Genomic DNA, 17,671 nt, shown 5'->3' on the forward strand with positions numbered 1-17,671 from the left:
AAGCCTAGCTGAGTGGCGGAATTGGCAGAGTCCGCAGGGATGGCAGGAAGGGAACTGAAGCCTGCTGGAACAGAAACGTCTGCAGGGATAGCAGGGCCTAGCGGAACTGAAGGAGATTGCTTACCCAACCTGATGTCTGCTCCTGGCTCAGTGTAGGCATCAGCAGTGCCAGCGGAGGCATTGTGGCCTGTAGCGGAGGGACCGTGGGCCTCAGCAGGGACTTCTTCCTTTTCTGGCAGCAGCTCCTGCCATCCTGGCTCATCCCCACAGAACATTGTGGATCTTTTAGGGGGTAGACGACAGGCACTCCTGCACGAAACATGCTGGATGAAGCAGGAGGGTGGGTTACGGCTTTGCTGTAAAAAGTTGTATAGCGCAAAGAAGGTCCTCCCTCTCCAATCTCCAGGACACAACTGAATTGACTTGCTGATCGCTTGGCGCCAATGGAGTCAAGATCCGCCCGGGGGGAAGCTTAGTCCTTCTCTTCCTTAGGGCTCCTACCCACTTGCGTTTTTTTAACGCTGCGATATCGCTGCGTTTCTTTAACGCAATTATCAATGGGACTTTCTAATGTTAAAAACGCATCGCACAAAAATCGCAGAGCACAAACTTGCGATGCATTTTTAACGTTAGAAAGTCCCATTGATAATTGCGTTAAAAAAAAAGGCAGCGATATCGCAGCGTTAAAAAAACGCAAGTGGGTAGGAGCCCTTAGGCCCAGAGGACCCACATCCATGTCCTTTTCCTCTATAAGGCTCAGAGGGTTAGAGGGATCTTGCCCCAGGCTTGGGGGGCTCAGAGGGCTTGCACAAATCATGTCCATCAGATTAAATTCAGTGACACTATTCTGTGTGTTTTTTGGTATGAAGGAACGCAGGTTGATCCCATTCGTACTTTGGTGTGGAGGCTCATCCTGCTTGTGATGCCAGAACTTATGCAACGGGCCAGACTGCAGGGAGTGCAATGGCGAGGGCAGCGATTGATGGTAGTCATGGTGGCATTGCTGCTCCCCTCTGATGAAATGCGGCCTAGCACAGCATTACACAGTGGTAAATTGATGTTGCACCTTGGCAGTACTCCGTAAGGAGCTACCCAATGAGTCTGGTAGGGTAAGATGGTGTTTTGTTGTGATGCTAGTTCGTATATAGGCCGAAACCTATTCCGGACAAAATAATAATTAAAAGGAAAAAATAAAATAAAATTGTCCTTTTTCTCCTGGAATGTAGTGTGGTACCCCAGTGCAGATGTTGTAGATGGTGGGAAGAGACTCCAGGAGACAGGATTCGATGGTAAAACAATTGGAAGCTTTATTGGCAGAGAGAGATCCTTACTTTGAGACAGTGATACAAATTACACTACATTGACTTGAGACAGATAAATACAATTGAATAAGGCCAGCTGTCCACGGGCGATGCGAAGTCCCGCCGCAGATCGCCGCTGCCCGGGAGCAAGAGCCACCGCCGAATCTCCGCCGATCAGCCCTATCTGATAGATAAGCTGGCTGCGGAGAATCGTGGCAATTCGCAGCATGCTGTGAATTGCCCGCCGCGAGCAAAGAATCGCAATAATTCTCAGCTCGTGGACAGGTGCCGGCGCTTTTCATAGCAATGCTATGGAAAGCGTCGGCCGGTGTGATTCGTGGACAGGGGGCCTAAAGGAATAATTTTTTCTACATTTGGAAGTTTTAGGTTGGAAACCCCCTTTGTCAACTTTTCTTTGCTCTCAGTTTACTTTCTGGTATTAACTATAAAGATTCACTTTCCACTTTCTTGCTTACTTTCTCTAGGTTCTTGCTGAAGATTACTTCCCTCTAGCCCCTCTCCTACTTCTTCTCTCTCCTCTGCTGAATCTCTGACCATTACACACAAACTGACTTTGGTACTCACACTTTTCCTCCTTCCCACTGCACTGGCTCCAACTTAGACTCCCACTAAACTCCACCCCCTCTCCCTCCTATACTATCATTCTCACCCAACCCATGCGGAGGGCTTATCCTCCAATCCCTTGCAACTAGCTAGCTAACCAATCCCTAGGCTAGCTTAGGGTGACTGACGGATATGCTAGGGTGGTTTGCTAGACCACTGCAGGGTTAGGTTGCAGGAGCACATAAGTCTAACACACAATTAACAATTTAAAGGCATATACACATTGTCATGAGAAGTGGCCACTAAAGTGCTGTAGTACCCAACTCTGCGGTGCTACATATTATCCCCTGATATATTTATACATAGTTATTAGATCACCTCTAATCATTTTTTTAAAACTAAATAACCCCAATGTTGATAACCTCTCTGGGTATTGTAGTCTTCCCATTCCATTTATTACTTTAGTTACCCACTTTTGTATCCACTCAAGCTTTGATATGTCCTTCTTGAGTACTGGTGCCAAAAACTGTATACAATATTCCATGTGTGGTCTGACCAGCAACCAGTTCTCGTCATGTGCCCCTAGACTTCTTTTGATGCACTCTATGATCCTATTTGCCTTGGCAGCAGCTGCCTGACGCTGGTTGCTTAAAGGGGTTGTCTCGCGAAATCAAGTGAGGTTATACACTTCTGTATGGCCATATTAATGCACTTTGTAATATACATCGTGCATTAAATATGAGCCATACAGAAGTTATTCACTTACCTGCTCCGTTGCTAGCGTCCCCGTCGCCATGGTTCCGTCTAATTTTGGTGTCTTCTTGCTTTTTTAGACGCGCTTGCGCAGATCCGTCTTCTCCCTTCGGCTCCACTCGGCAGCATCGGCGGTTTGGCTCCGCCCCCTTGTACGCATCATCGCGTAGCTCCGCCCCATGACGTGTGCCAGTTCCAGCCTTCTGATTGGCTGGAATCGGCACGTGATGGGGGCGGAGCTACGCGATGATGCGTACAAGGGGCGGAGCCAAACCGCCGATGCTGCCGAGCGGAGCCGAAGGGAGAAGACGGATCTGCGCAAGCGCGTCTAAAAAAGCAAGAAGACACCGAAATTAGACGGAACCATGGCGACGGGGACGCTAGCAACGGAGCAGGTAAGTGAATAACTTCTGTATGGCTCATATTTAATGCACGATGTATATTACAAAGTGCATTAATATGGCCATACAGAAGTGCTTACCCCCACTTCATTTCGCGAGACAACCCCTTTAAGTTAGGGATACAGTTAACTAAAAACCCCAAGTCCTTTTCCATGTCAGCATTGTCAAATAAAATGAGAAATCCAAATGACATGCACAATTACTATTATTACATACAATAGCATTTAAAAGAATAGGATAAAATAGGATAAAACTAGTCAAAACAGTATAACAAGTATATGCAGTTGTGGATTTCCTCAGTATGGAATTATTTAGATTGGTAACCTTGAATATTGACTTCAAGGGGGTGGTTTGTTCTTTTTGGCACCAACAGATGCACACTGTAATTTATTGTAATATATGTGGTTCTGCTGGCAGTGTTCTAGACAACAAGTGCATTAACTCTATGTTCAGATAAATCATTGCTCTCCTTATTTTCCCCAAAATATTGTTCTAAATTAACCTACCAAAAATCACCAATGCAGAGATGAAATGCATCCTGTTAATGAGGCTGAGAGTCCTGAAAGAAAATGGGACATGATTAGATTGCTGCATGTAATATGCGTATGTTGTGTAGATATAATATATGCGGGAATGTAATTCATATAGATAAAACGTGTGTGTATATATATATATATTATATATTATATATATATATATACACACACATTTCTTATCTATAAAAATCACATTCCTGCATATATTATATCTATACAACATACCCACATTTGGCACTGCACAATAACTTTTCTAATAGTTATCATCCAATAACAACTATTGTTAAGGGTTTTTTTTAACTTCAGCTATCCATGGTATATAGCCTAAAAGACCACTTTAAGGGCAACTAGAATGAAAGGGCATCTCTTGCAGTGATTGTACAGTGTTAGTTTAGGACTGGCACGCTGCAGGAAAGAACACTGAGATGGTTGATTCACTTTTGATTGGTAGCAGGGGTCAGATTCCACCAATTATCAAATGATGGCATATCCTAGCAATATCAACTAACTTAATAAAGTGGAAACTATCCTTTAAGTGTTTTCTATAATGACACAGACACTTTATGCAGAACTAATACATTCTCTCAACTAATAAAATGGATTTCCACATTTCAGAAATTAATCATTTGTGACCTTAAATTTGCCACTTTTTTCATAAATTAGCCGACAGTTTAAAGAAAGCCTATCAACTACCTTATAAACTAAGTTTATAGGCTCAAAGTAGCTGGTATGCTCAATCTGGGAATAAAAGTTCTATTTTTTCCCAATGTGCCCTCGCTATCTGCTATCAAACTCATCGCTGAACGATTTCAGTAGACTTCTTAGTCGTGCGGATAGAATGAGAGGACTATATAGCGCACAGCTATGTAGTCTGCAGGAGGCATTGTAGTGGCAGGTTTGAGAGCTGACAGTAGGGGAACGATGGGGTGGTAAGTATAAAACATACATCCCTGGACTCAGCGTGTCAGCTACTTTGAGCCCATAAACTTAGCTGATAGGGCTCAGAGTAGCTGAGAGTCTCTCTATCCCTTTTCATCTAACTATAAACATATTTCTGTGCATTAATTGGCTCTAGTATATGTGTACATGAGGTAGATAAACCTAAATGTGTTCCGAACTGGGCAGGAATGATGTGTTCTCGGTACAGCCCTGCAGAACCTCAGCTATAGGTATATGTGACAGACTTGTTATAGAAACTTCTACTGTCCAATTGCAGAAATCCACACACATACTACAGAAACAACCCCATGCAGATCTACGGATTTTCAGTGACAGACAAATCTGCCACATGTAAACATAAAAATAATAAGTAATTGAATTCATACAACACTCTTTACTACTCCTCTTTACGTCCATTTAAATCTGTTCTGGTTTAGTCAATCGTAAAACTTAAGACATAAATTATAGTTTTTGTTACACTTTTTCTGTCTGTGGCAAAAATGTTGTTTGTCATTATATTTTGATCTGTTTTGTTACTCCTCACCAATCATTCCTACATTTACTACATCTGATCCGTAAATTGGACTACATATACAAAATACAGCATATTGTCACACTGCACCCCACACTATATAAAATATACAGTCATTGGGGCAATTTTTTTGTGCACACAGAATGGTAATGAATTATGACGTGGGATGTCTAAAAAAAGAGGTTTTAAATTTTCCCAGAGTTGCTAGCTAGGCAAAATGTATTTATTGCCAACAAATAGTTATCACATCAGAGTAGTAAGACGGAGTTTGTGATAGAACTTGTGCTCTGTATGTAACTCCAGACACCTCCAGCATCTCCCCTCTGTATGTCTGACCATACCATAACCAATCTCAGTGCGTGGACTCACCTGTGATGGTTGCTGCAGATGTAGAGCCGTGTGTACAAGGTCTGTTGTGTTCAGCTGATGTGTATTATGTGTGCTGTATGTGTGCTACTTATAAGAACATCAGGACCACAGTGAGGAGGGCTTGCAGGGGGAGGCACTATGATAGGGCGGAGGTGAAGAAGGTGTAATGCACCCCCCTAAAAGTTTTTTAGAAAACTTTAACCCAAAGCATCATACAGAACTGCATTTAACTATATAGTGCAGAATTGTCTAGCATGGTATAAGCACAGCATATTGCATGTTGTATCTATATATACAATTTCAAACCTAATGCCTGGATATACAGGGTTTGTCAAAATAATGTAAAACACCTAGAGGAGCATTATCAATCTATAAAGCCCTGTAATTACTGTGCTACTAGACAAACTTAAACTGTGCATATGATGTAGTAGGCAATGACTAGAAACCATCATATGCTCTACATTGATATCGCTGTAATATTGATATACAGACTTATAAAGGGTTAAAAAAGCTAAGATTTAGGATTACATTACATGCAGATAATGGTGGAATTTATGAATAGTTTTGCGCCACTTTTATGGCATAGAAAAGTTCAAAGAACTATAGCACACGTGACTTTAGACATTCTCGCCACTTTTCAAAAGTGGTAAGAAAAGTATGTGGGATCTGGCAGGCGAGAACAGAGTCTCTGGGGCACCTCCAGACTTACTATCACTTACACCAGCAACTGGCACAAATTATAGCAGGTGTAGATTTTGATTTCTGGCGTATGGATAACTAAAATGCATCAAATTTATTAAGAGGAATGCCTCTTTTAGTAAAGTTGGTACAACCTGGTGTTTTTAACTTTGTTTCTTCAAAGGACTCTGTGGCCAGATGTTAGCTGTAGGCAATTAGCACTAGAAACAATGTGGGGAATTTATAAAATAATTTATGCCAGATTTTACACAAGCCCTCCAACTTTTTGACAGGTACGCCACTCCATGCCCCTTTCCAAAAATGGGTGGGTCTTGTTGGTGAGGCGTGGCCAGAAACTGCATAAATTATTAAATTATACAAGAAATCTATGCCAGGAGCTGACATAGATTTATGTAGGTGTATAGAGGAATTGAAATTCACACCAACACAAATAACAATAAGGCTGACATATGAAATCGTCAGTCTTAATAAATCGCCCAATGTGTTTTATTGTGGAATTTTTCCTCACCTTTGTTGCATTTTCTGGATCCGTGGGTTTTTCTTTTAAAAAGGCAGCATGCTCTAGTTAGGATGGTTTCAATACAGGTTTTTCTTTTTGTTTGTTTGTTTTTGTTTTTTTAAACAGCACAGTTTTTGTGGTGTATTTTAGCCTAAAGGACATAATTACATTCCATATATATTATATCTACACAACATATGCATATTACATGCAGCAATCTAATCTTGTCCCATTTTCCTGCAGGACTCTCACCCTCAATAACAGGATGCATTTCATCTCTGCATTGGTAATTTTTGGTAGATTAATTTAGAACAATATTTTGATGCAGTTTTTTGGGCCAAGACAGAAGTGATTCAAATAATTTGGGAAATATAACAGGAGGACTTAAACTTCTCCTTCCCGCTGCATCCACTTATGGCCTCAGCTCAAAAAATTGCAACAGAAACTGTAGCTTCTTGTAAGGAAAAACAAAAAAACTGTTTGGGAAACAAACTGAATGGTGTTTATTTTCACACTTCTACATAGGAAATAAAAAATGTCTGCCACTGCGTCCCATTCACCTGTATTGGCAAACCTTAAGAAGCAGACACAGCCACACATACATGACCAGATTATAGGGAAGGCGCATATCCTGGGGCCTCCACCACTTTAAAGGATCTAAGTGCCTTGACCAAATACGTGTCCTGCCAAACTGTTTTTTTTACCCTGACCAACATTTTTTGGGTATGCCCCTGGCAGTTACTAATTATACGAGCAGTGAATAGATTACTTACCACTTGGATCTCGACCTCCTATGAAAACATGGATCCCTGATGGCTGTTCAAGTGTCCTATCCAACCCACAAGAGATGGAGAGGTAGCCATGGATGTCACTGGCTCTCCTGTAAAGTGTTAAATGGGCACTGTCATTTCAAGAATCTTTGCATCAGTCAATAATACAAGCAAAAAATAAGAAACTTTGTAATATATCTTATTATAGAAAAATGCCTCTCCACTTCCTGTGGAGTAAAATATTTCCAAGTTATCACCAGTGTCCACCTCATTTATTGCTTGAGACCTTGCAAGTGGGTCAAGGACCACAAATAAGGATTGACTTTCTTAAAATCAGGATTCCAACTTTTTTTCCCAGTTGCACTTTGCCATACTGTGCACAGACCTCTTACTCTCCCTTTGGTCTCTATGAAGTGATTTAAGAGGCTCGTGCCCCTTAATAAATTTGTCTCATCTCTAGCTGTCCCAAAGGGTCAAATCTATGCCAGCTATGAGCAGGCATAACTTTGCGCTATAGTTTCTTCAGTTTACATCCCCTTTCAACAAGACCCACCCACTTTTTGCTCAAATTCTGCTTTTTGATGATAGAATACTTTCACACAGCCCTTATGAGATTCCCTGAGTGTCCTCAACAGCAATAGTACCATGCAGACAGTGACTCTAAAAAGTGTGCAATTTCTTCAGTGTCCCCTTTAATTGTGTAACATAAACAGCGCCACTTAAAATACTGGCACACACAGTGCTCTTGAGTAGAGCTTGAAATCCAATAGGCTTTTCTTTGTTGTAGCTTGACAACCCTATTGGGCACATCAGAGGTGATTTGTTCAATGGGTGTTACATAAATGCCACTAAAGTTATTATTGTGCATTAGGGAGCAATTAAAGGAAAGACTATGCTTCAAGAACCAAATGATGTTTTAACCCTTAAGGACAAGGCCTATTTTCGTGATAAGGACGCAACAATTTTTTGGAGATTTTCATCTCCACTTTTCAAAAGCCATAACTTTTTTATTTCTCCATCGACATGGCCATATGAGGACTTTTTTTCGCGTGGCGAAGTGTAGTTTATATCAGTACCATTTTTAGGTACTTATAATATATTGTAAAACTTAAAAAAAAAATTTGAGGACAGGGAGAGAAAACACATCAATACTGCCTTTTCTTTACAGCATAAGGTCTCCTTCACACAGGCAATTGCAATATAGCCGCGAGAAAATCGCACCAAAATCGTAATTTTTCTTCATGAGATGTTTGAGTGTCAGCACTGCTTTTTCTTTCAAAGACATCGCTGCTGTGATTTTTAAACGCACAAGTAAATAGGACTTTCTAATGTTAAAAACGCATCACATCGCACAAAAAAATGCAAGTTTGTGCATTGCAATTTGATTAAAAGAAGCCTTCATAGGGAAACAAGGGAGAGAAAAAACACAAAACGCAGAAAGAAAAGATATGTTGCGATTTTTTCTCGCAACATCGCATGAGTGAAAACATCGCAAATGTGAACAAAACCATTGAAAATCACTAGTCTTACAATTCTGCGTTTTCTCTCACTCTTGCATCGCATGGAAATTGTGCAATTTTATCGCCAGTGTGAAGGCGCCCTTAATCATGCAGCATAAATTACATGATCATTTTTTCTGCAGGCTGATACAATTATGACAATAGTAAATTTATTTATTTATTTTTTAGGTTTTTCCACTTTTGCACAATAAAAACCTTACTGGAAACTAATATTTTTTTTTACATCTTTGCCTTCAAAGTCCCATAACTCTTTTAGTTTTCTTCTGTGAGGGCTTGTTTTCTTGTGTGATGAGCTATAGTTTTTATTGGTACCATTTTGGGGTACATACGGCTTTTTTGATCACTTTTATTACGTTTTTTGGGAGTCAAAAAGAACAGAATAAGCATTGTGCCTCCATTTTTAGTTTTTTGAGGTTTTGTTTACAATTTTTGCCATGCAGAATAAATTGTGTAATCAATTTATTGTACACGATGTTACAGATATGATAATACCAAATATGTGGTATTCTAACATTTCTTTTTATGCAAACCGCAAAGTACGCAAAAAAGTTTTTTCTTTGCGTGTTTTTTCTTTTAAATATTTTACATGTCCCTGTAGAGAACTTGAAACATAAAAGGTCTAATTGCTATGAAAATGCATTACAGAACTTCCGTACTGCAATGCATTATTGCTCACAAAAGCGATAACAGACTACGGCAGGCCCGGACACCTCTTTATGGCATCCGGTTACCATGGCATTTCATCGTGGAGGGCCCAAGAGCGCTCCCTCTGTATACACCTTACTTACTGCTATGTACATTGGGGGTGGCATGTAAGCAGTTAAGAGTCAGTCACTATCAGTCACAGCCTGCTCCCGCGGCGGGATGATGCATGCTCATTTCTGAGCCTGTGCAATCTACAGGACGTAAGTTTACGTCTAGAGATGAGCGAGCATACTCGTCCGAGCTTGATGCTCGTTCGAGTATTAGGGTGCTCAAGATGCTCGTTACTCGAGATGAGCACCACGCGGTACTCGTCTCGATTAAACGAGCACTGACCATTGAATTCAATGGAGCTGGCAATACAGCCGGCTCCATTGAAAGCAATGGGCTGCCGGCGAGCGCGGGATGAATTGTCGGGAAGGGCTTAAATATATAAGCCCTTCCCTGCAATTCATCCAGAAATGTGTAAAAATAAAAAAAAATATATACTCACCTTGTCCCGGCAGAACGATGTTAGCCCATTGAATTCAATGGAGCCGGCAATACAGCCGGCTCCATTGAAAGCAATGGGCTGCCGGTGATCGCAGGATGAATTATCGGGAAGGGCTTAAATATATAAGCCCTTACCTGCAATTCATCCAAAAATGTGTAAAAATAAAAAATATATATATATACTCAACTGGTCCCGGCAGACGGAGTTCAGCGCGGCCGGTGGCAGTCCTCCTGAACAGCTCTGAACAGCTGTGAGTAGTATTCAGCAGCCGGGGATTTAAAATCCCCGGCTGCTGAATGAGCTGCCTCTAATTGGTCACAGCCTGACCAATCAGAGGCAGATCTCACTCACACACCCATTCATGAATTTATGAATGGGTGAGTGACTGCTGCCTCTCATTGGCTCAGCGGGACCAATCAGATTGGTCCCTGCGCTGAGCCAATGAGAGGCAGCAGTCACTCACCCATTCATGAATTCATGAATGGGTGTGTGAGTGAGATCTGCCTCTGATTGGTCAGGCTGTGACCAATTAGAGGCAGCTCATTCAGCAGCCGGGGATTTTAAATCCCCGGCTGCTGAATACTACTCACAGCTGTTCAGAGCAGTTCAGGAGGACTGCCGCCGGCCGCGCTGAACTCCGTCTGCCGGGACCAGGTGAGTATATATATATTTTTTATTTTTACACATTTTTGGATGAATTGCAGGGAAGGGCTTATATATTTAAGCCCTTCCCGACAATTCATCCTGCGATCGCCGGCAGCCCATTGCTTTCAATGGAGTCGGCTGTATTGCCGGCTCCATTTAATTCAATGGGCTAACATCGTCCTTCTCTGCCACAGCTGTGGCAGAGGAGAACGATCTTTATGCTGACAGTGCGGGGGGGGGGGGGGGGTGTCTCACTCTTGCCACTATTGTGGCTTAATAGTGGGATCTGGGAACTTGAGATACAGCCCAACATGTAGCCCCTTGCCTTCCCTATCCGTTTCTGTGTCGTTCCCATCACTTTCTTGAATTTCCCAGGTTTTCACAAATGAAAACCTTAGCGAGCATCGGCGATATACAAAAATGCCCGAGTCGCCCATTGGCTTCAATGGGGTTCGTTACTCGGAACGAACTCTCGAGCATCACTGAAAGTTCGACTTGAGTAACGAGCACTCGAGCATTTTGGTGCTCGCTCATCTCTATTTACGTCCTGTTGCATTAACTACCACTCTGCCAGGACATAGACTTACATCCTTGTAATGTTAAGGGGTTAATTATCCTGAATCTTAGCTGTGTTAATCAATGCACATATTAAAGGTTAGAACTCACATCCAGACTACTCTCCAGAAAATCTTGTGGCTATAAGTGAGGAACAGGAGAACGTTTCCATCAGGATCTAAAAGAAATGGAGCGCAGATACCAATGTTGATGGAATGTCAACATGATGGCAGACTACTGTTGGATGTTAAAAAGGGAAAAATTCACAAGAACACAGCCGAAAAAGTACCAAAAGAAGCTTTGATGGAAAACGAAAACGTTTTTACAAAGACTTATAATAACTTTGCAACACATGTGTATCACTGTTATGCTTATTTTAGCTAGGTATTGTTGTTTTTTTTGCTTTTACTTCATGTTAAAATAATAAAAACAAATAAAAATTTTTCCGTTTTTTGTATTTTTTCCAAATACGTCAACTTTATTTTGTAGGCAAGCCTTACGTGATAGAAAAAAACCCATGTCATTTTTGAAATCTGTGCAAAAAACTACATAAAGATGATTTAACAAAAACAAAACAATTTTTAAAAAAGTTTTTTTTGCAGACCTGTGTAATCTTCCTTATTTATATAGCACCAACATTTTCTGCAGCACTTTACAAGTCTGGGCGAAGATCTACAGAATCAGACATAACATACAGTATAAAACCAATAGGCAATCTGAACAATAGCAGTGGAGGCCCTGTTCAGAAGAATTTACAGACTATGGAGGTAATTGGGTACTAGACATAAAGCTGTATGAGCCTGTCACCAGCTAATATCAGCATATATACACATATGAAGTGCATTAGGGTGTATAGAGTGTATGGGGGGAGGGATACAGGTTTCCTAGGGGGATTATAGAAAAGGGACAAATGGAAATGAATTAGGATTAGGGAATATGGTAGGCCTCCCTGAAAAGATATATTTTTAGGGTATGCTGAAAATTGTGGGAGTTTGGAATTAACCTGACCATCTGAGGTAGCACTGTCCAGAGGGCTGGTTACAGGGGCAATGGAGTAAATAAGTCACAAAGGGCTCCTTCACACTGGCCTGATATCGCACTTGTGAAAGCCCAGTGGATGCGAGGCATTTTCAAAGGTACAAGACTGAAAACAATGGACGATCTCGCAGAAAGTTAGGACATGCTGTAATGTGTTTCATCGCTAATGTGAATGAACCCATTCAAAAGAATGGGCTTTATATTTGTGCAAGATTTGCACGTCTCACAACGCACAAATTTCACATACTTTTCACATCAATGTAAAGGCAGCCAAAGACCGAACTGCAATTAAAAAAACTTAGTGATGGCAAAGCCCTCTCTTGTACCAACCAATGAGAAATGCTGGGTTCTATGTGTTATGTTCTTATAGCACCAGCAGCGAGATCTGACACATCCGATGACCTCTGTGACATTTGGAAACTCTTGAAGAGTGTCCAGGTCTGCGACCTACAGTTGCAACAAAATTATTCATCCTCTCATTATGAATTAAGTTTATTTGCTAAATTTATAAACTTTTAACTGTTTGTAGAAAAAACACAATCAAAGCAGCAATTTTTTTAGCTCAACACAACTAATGTAACAAGAGGGTTCTTCAAATTCAACACAAAATGACACTTTTAATGACAACTGCAGTTTCAGAATTATTTGACCCCTTCAGGAAAAGCATCTTTAAAACTTAGTAGAGCACCTTTTGCTGCTGTTACCTAATGCAAATGTGATGCATAGCTGGATACCAGCTTCTGGCAGTGTTTCTTAGGAATCTTAGCCCACTCTTCATGGGCATTGGCCTCAAGTTCACTTACATTCTTGGGTTTGTGTGCCATCTTCTTCAAATCCTGATAAAGATTTTCTATGGGGTTTAAGTCAGGTGACTGTGATGGCTGTTCTAGAATCTTCCAGGACTTCTGAAGCCAAGCCTTGGTGGACTTTGAGGTATGCTTGTGATCACTGTCTGGTTGGAAGGTCCAATGACGCCTAAGCTTCAGTTTCCTTGCAGAAGGCATGAGGTTTTTCTCCTAGGATTACATCATACTTGATTGCATCCATCTTGCCCCTCATACGCTGCATTGCAAAGCAGCCCTAGAGCATCACTGAGCCACCTCCATGCTTCGCTGTAGGCAAGGGGGTTCTTTTCTTTACTGCTGCATTGTTCCTCTTCCAAACATACTGCTAAACCATAGGCCTGAAAAATTCTAGTTTTGTTTCATTGCTCTGCAAAACAGAATCCTAACATTTCTGTGGCTTATTTATATGGCTTTGAGCATATTGGAGCCAACTTTTCTTGTTCTTTTGGGTCAGCATAAGCATGAAGACCTTCACTGTTTAGTATGCACCTTACTGTGCAAAACAGTACCTCAGTGCCTGCTGCCACCAAATCTTCCTGCAGGTCTTTTCCAATCACTTGAGGGTTTTTTACCACCTGCCTCCTCAGGAATCTGGTGGCTGCTGGTGATAGCTTCTTCTTTCTGCCATGTCCAGATAGTGTAACCAGTGTTCTTTTAACTTGCAAACTATACTTCCAACTGTATCTCTAGAAACATTCTGGGCATTTGCTATCTTTTTGTATCCTTTTCCTTGTTTGTGCAAGGTAATGTTCTCTAACTTTTTGGACCTCTCTCTTGCTATATTTCTAACATGCAATCAAATATCATAGTCAACAAAGACCTAGCCATCTGATGCAAAAAAATGAAGCCGTTGATTAGTTGCATCAGGTGTGCTTGAGACAACCCCTGATTTGTAAATACAGTGGGGAAAAAAGTATTTAGTCAGATACCAATTGTACAAGTTCTCTCACTTAAAAAGATGAGAGAGGCCTGTAATGGACATCATAGGTAGACCTCAACTATGAGAGACAACATGACAAAAACCCATCCAGCAAATCACATTGTCTGATTTTTAACAAATTTATTTGCAAAATATGGTGGAAAATAAGTATTTGGTCAATAACAAAAGTTCATTTCAATACTTTGTTAATAGAGATGAGCGAACGTGTTCGTAACGAACACTTACGCACCCGGACACCGGCTTTGCCGAGGACTTCAGTGTCCGCGCGTAAAGCTTCGGCGGGCGCCGGGGGGCGGGGAGAGGCGCGGCGGCGTGGGCGGCAGCAGCGGGGAACAGGGGGGAGCCCTCTCTCTCTCCCTCTCCCCCCCCACTCCCCGCCGCACCCCCCCGCGCTGCCACGGCGACCCCCGAACTTTTTTCGCCCGAGCACGGAATTGCTCGCAAAGTTCGGTGTTCGGGCGAAAAGGGGCGGAGCCGAACACGTTCGCTCATCTCTATTTGTTATACATCCTTTATTGGCAATGACAAAGGTCAAACATTTTCTGTAAGTACTCACAAGATTGGCACACACTGTTGCTGGTATGTTGGCCCATTACTCCATGCAGATCTCCTCAAAAGCAGTGATGTTTTGGGGCTGTCGCTGGGCAACACGGACTTTCAACTCCCTTCAAAGGCTTTCTATAGGGTTGAGATCCAGAGACTGGCTAAGCCATTCCAGGACCTTGAAATGCTTCTTACGAAGCCACTCCTTCGTTGCCCTGGCGGTGTGCTTGGGATCATTGTCATGCTGAAAGACCCAGCCACATTTCATCTTCAGTGCCCTTGCTGATGGAAGGAGGTTTGCACTCAAAATCTCACAATACATGGCCCTATTCATTCTTTCATGTATACGGATCAGTCGTCCTGGTCCCTTTGCAGAGAAACAGCCCCAAAGCATGATGTTGCCACCCCCATGCTTCACAGTAGGTATGGTGTTCTTTGGATGCAACTCAGCATTCTTTCTCCTCCAAACACGACGAGTTGTGTTTCTGCCAAATAGTTCTACTTTGGTTTCATCGGACCATATGACATTCTCCCAATACTCTTTTGGATCATCCAAATGCTCTCTAGCAAACTTCAGTCGGCCCCGGACATGTACTGGCTTAAGCAGGACAACACGTCTGGCACTGCAGGATCTGAGTCCCTGGCGGCGTAGTGTGTTACTGTTGGTAGCCTTTGTTACGTTGGTTCCAGCTCTCTATAGGTCATTCACTAGGTTCCCGTGTGTGGTTCTGCGATTTTTGCTCACCGTTCTTGTGATCATTTTGACCCCACGGGGTGAGATCTTGCATGGAGCCCCAGATCGAAGGAGATCATCAATGGTCCTGTATCTCTTCCATTTTCTAATTATTGCTCCCACAGTTGATATCTTCACACCAAGCTGCTTGCCTATTGCAGATTCAGTATTCCCAGTCTGGTGCAGGGCTACAATTTTGTTTCTGGTGTCCTTCGACAGCTCTTTGGTCTTCACCATAGTGGAATTTGTAGTGTGACTGCTTGAGGTTGTGCACAGGTGTCTTTTATACTGATAAGTTCAAACAGGTGCCATTACTACAGGTAATGAGTGGAGGACAGAGGAGCCTCTTAAAAAAGAAGTTACAGGTCTGCGAGACGCAGAAATCTTGCTTGTTTGTAGGTGACCAAATACTTATTTTCCACTGTAATTTGCAAATAAATTTGTTAAGAATCAGACAATGTGATTTTCTGGATGTGTTTTCTCATGTTGTCTCTAATAGTTGAGGTCTACCTATGATGTAAATTACAGGCCTCTCTCATCTTTTTAAGTGGGAGAAGTTGTACAATTGGTATCTGACTAATACTCCCCCCCCCCCCCCCCCACTGTATATGCTGTAATGAGGGATTTTATTTGTGGGGTTGAAGAATTCTGAGACTCCAGTCACTAAAGTGAAAACTTGAATTTGGAGAAAACATTTGCTATATTAGCTGTATTCAGCTATTTAAATTGTTCTTGTTTGATTATTTTTTGCAAACAGCTAAAAGTATAGGCCCATTCACATGGAGGGATGATCGCTCAAAAATCTCTAAAAAGCGATAATCGTTGCGTCTAAACGCACGCCCATCGTACACTTTTCGTGCAGTGCTAGCTGATTGTTAAATTCAGTCCAACCTAAAAATCGTCCTTTAGCCTTATCAGCAATTCTCCCCAGGTAGTGCTGATAGCATTGTTTTCTGCTGGAGAACAAAAGATCTGAATGCAGATAAGAGCCCTCAGCCTATTAACTGCTTTCAGCTAAGGCTTCATTTTCACACTTAAAGGGGTTGTCCCACGGCAGCAAGTGGGTCTATACACTTCTGTATGGCCATATTAATGCACTTTGTAATGTACATTGTGCATTAATTATGAGCCATACAGAAGTTATAAAAAGTTTTATACTTACCTGCTCCGTTGCTGGCGTCCTCGTCTCCATGGTGCCGACTAATTTTCGGCCTCCGATGGCCAAATTAGCCGCGCTTGCGCAGTCCGGGTCTTCTGCTGTCTTCAATGGGGCCGCTCGTGCAGAATGCCGGCTCCGTGTAGCTCCGCCCCGTCACGTGCCGATTCCAGCCAATCAGGAGGCTGGAATCGGCAATGGACCGCACAGAAGAGCTGCGGTCCACGGAGGGAGCAGACCCCGGCGGCCATCTTCAGCAGGTGAGTATGAAGACGCCGGACCGCCGGGATTCAGGTAAGCACTCTCCGGTTTGTTTTTTTAACCCATGCATCGGGGTTGTCTCGCGCCGAACGGGGGGGGGGGGGGGGGGTTAAAAAAAAAAAAAAACGTTTCGGCGCGGGACAACTCCTTTAATTGCTCTTAAGTAGCTGAGTAGCTGCTTAAAAGTTTATGCAAAATGATCGCTCAAAGCTGTCACTCAAACTGTCATTTAAGCAATCTTTGAGCGATCATCGCTCCGTGTAAATGGGCATTCAGTAAATTTGGCAAATAAACCTAATTTGCAATGAGGGTTGAATAATTTTGATTGCAACTGATAGCATTAGAATAAATGGAGAGTTGTAGGTAAAAGAAACTTAATAGTTCTAGCAAAATAACAGTGTATAAAGGATAGACCAAAAGAATAGTCATTGGAGGGGTATTATCAACATTTTCAACATTTTTCTATTGATTTCATCAATAAATGACTGCTGGGGACTTACTGCTCAGATCCGCTCCAATCAGCTGATTCCCAGGGCTGCTGTCCCTGTGGTCAGCCCAGAAAGCAGAATGCACTAACCATAACGCAGCAGACCAGGTTGAAATGGTCTTAAATTGAAGAATGTGCAGCAAAATTGTGAGCCAACCAATAAGTTTTTTAAAGTTAGACAAAATTGTCTAAAGATGTGCAAAATTTTTCATCCATTTTAGTCACTGAGATTAATATTAGAGATGAGCGAGCACCAAAATGCTCGGGTGCTCGTTACTCGAGTCGAACTTTTCGCGATGCTCGAGGGTTCGTTTCGAGTAACGAACCCCATTGAAGTCAATGGGCGACCCGAGCATTTTTGTATATCGCCGATGCTCGCTAAGGTTTTCA

At 42.1% G+C, this 17,671-nt stretch overlaps 1 protein-coding gene across 1 annotated transcript in view; it reads right to left on the bottom strand.

The window, feature by feature from the left end:
- COCH (cochlin) overlaps positions 1-5,493 on the bottom strand; it is a 46,492-nt gene extending 40,999 nt beyond the window's left edge. Inside the window, exons 1-2 of the mRNA XM_066605849.1 lie at positions 5,396-5,493; positions 3,526-3,578 (exon numbers count right to left, since the gene is read on the bottom strand). Coding sequence (XP_066461946.1) covers positions 3,526-3,556 — 31 coding nt within the window. The 5' untranslated portion in view covers positions 3,557-3,578; positions 5,396-5,493. The remainder of the gene's footprint in view (positions 1-3,525; positions 3,579-5,395) is intronic.
- Positions 5,494-17,671: the final 12,178 nt, after the last annotated feature.

The sequence above is a fragment of the Eleutherodactylus coqui genome, chromosome 6, assembly GCF_035609145.1.
Source record: "Eleutherodactylus coqui strain aEleCoq1 chromosome 6, aEleCoq1.hap1, whole genome shotgun sequence".
Taxonomy (NCBI): domain Eukaryota; kingdom Metazoa; phylum Chordata; class Amphibia; order Anura; family Eleutherodactylidae; genus Eleutherodactylus; species Eleutherodactylus coqui.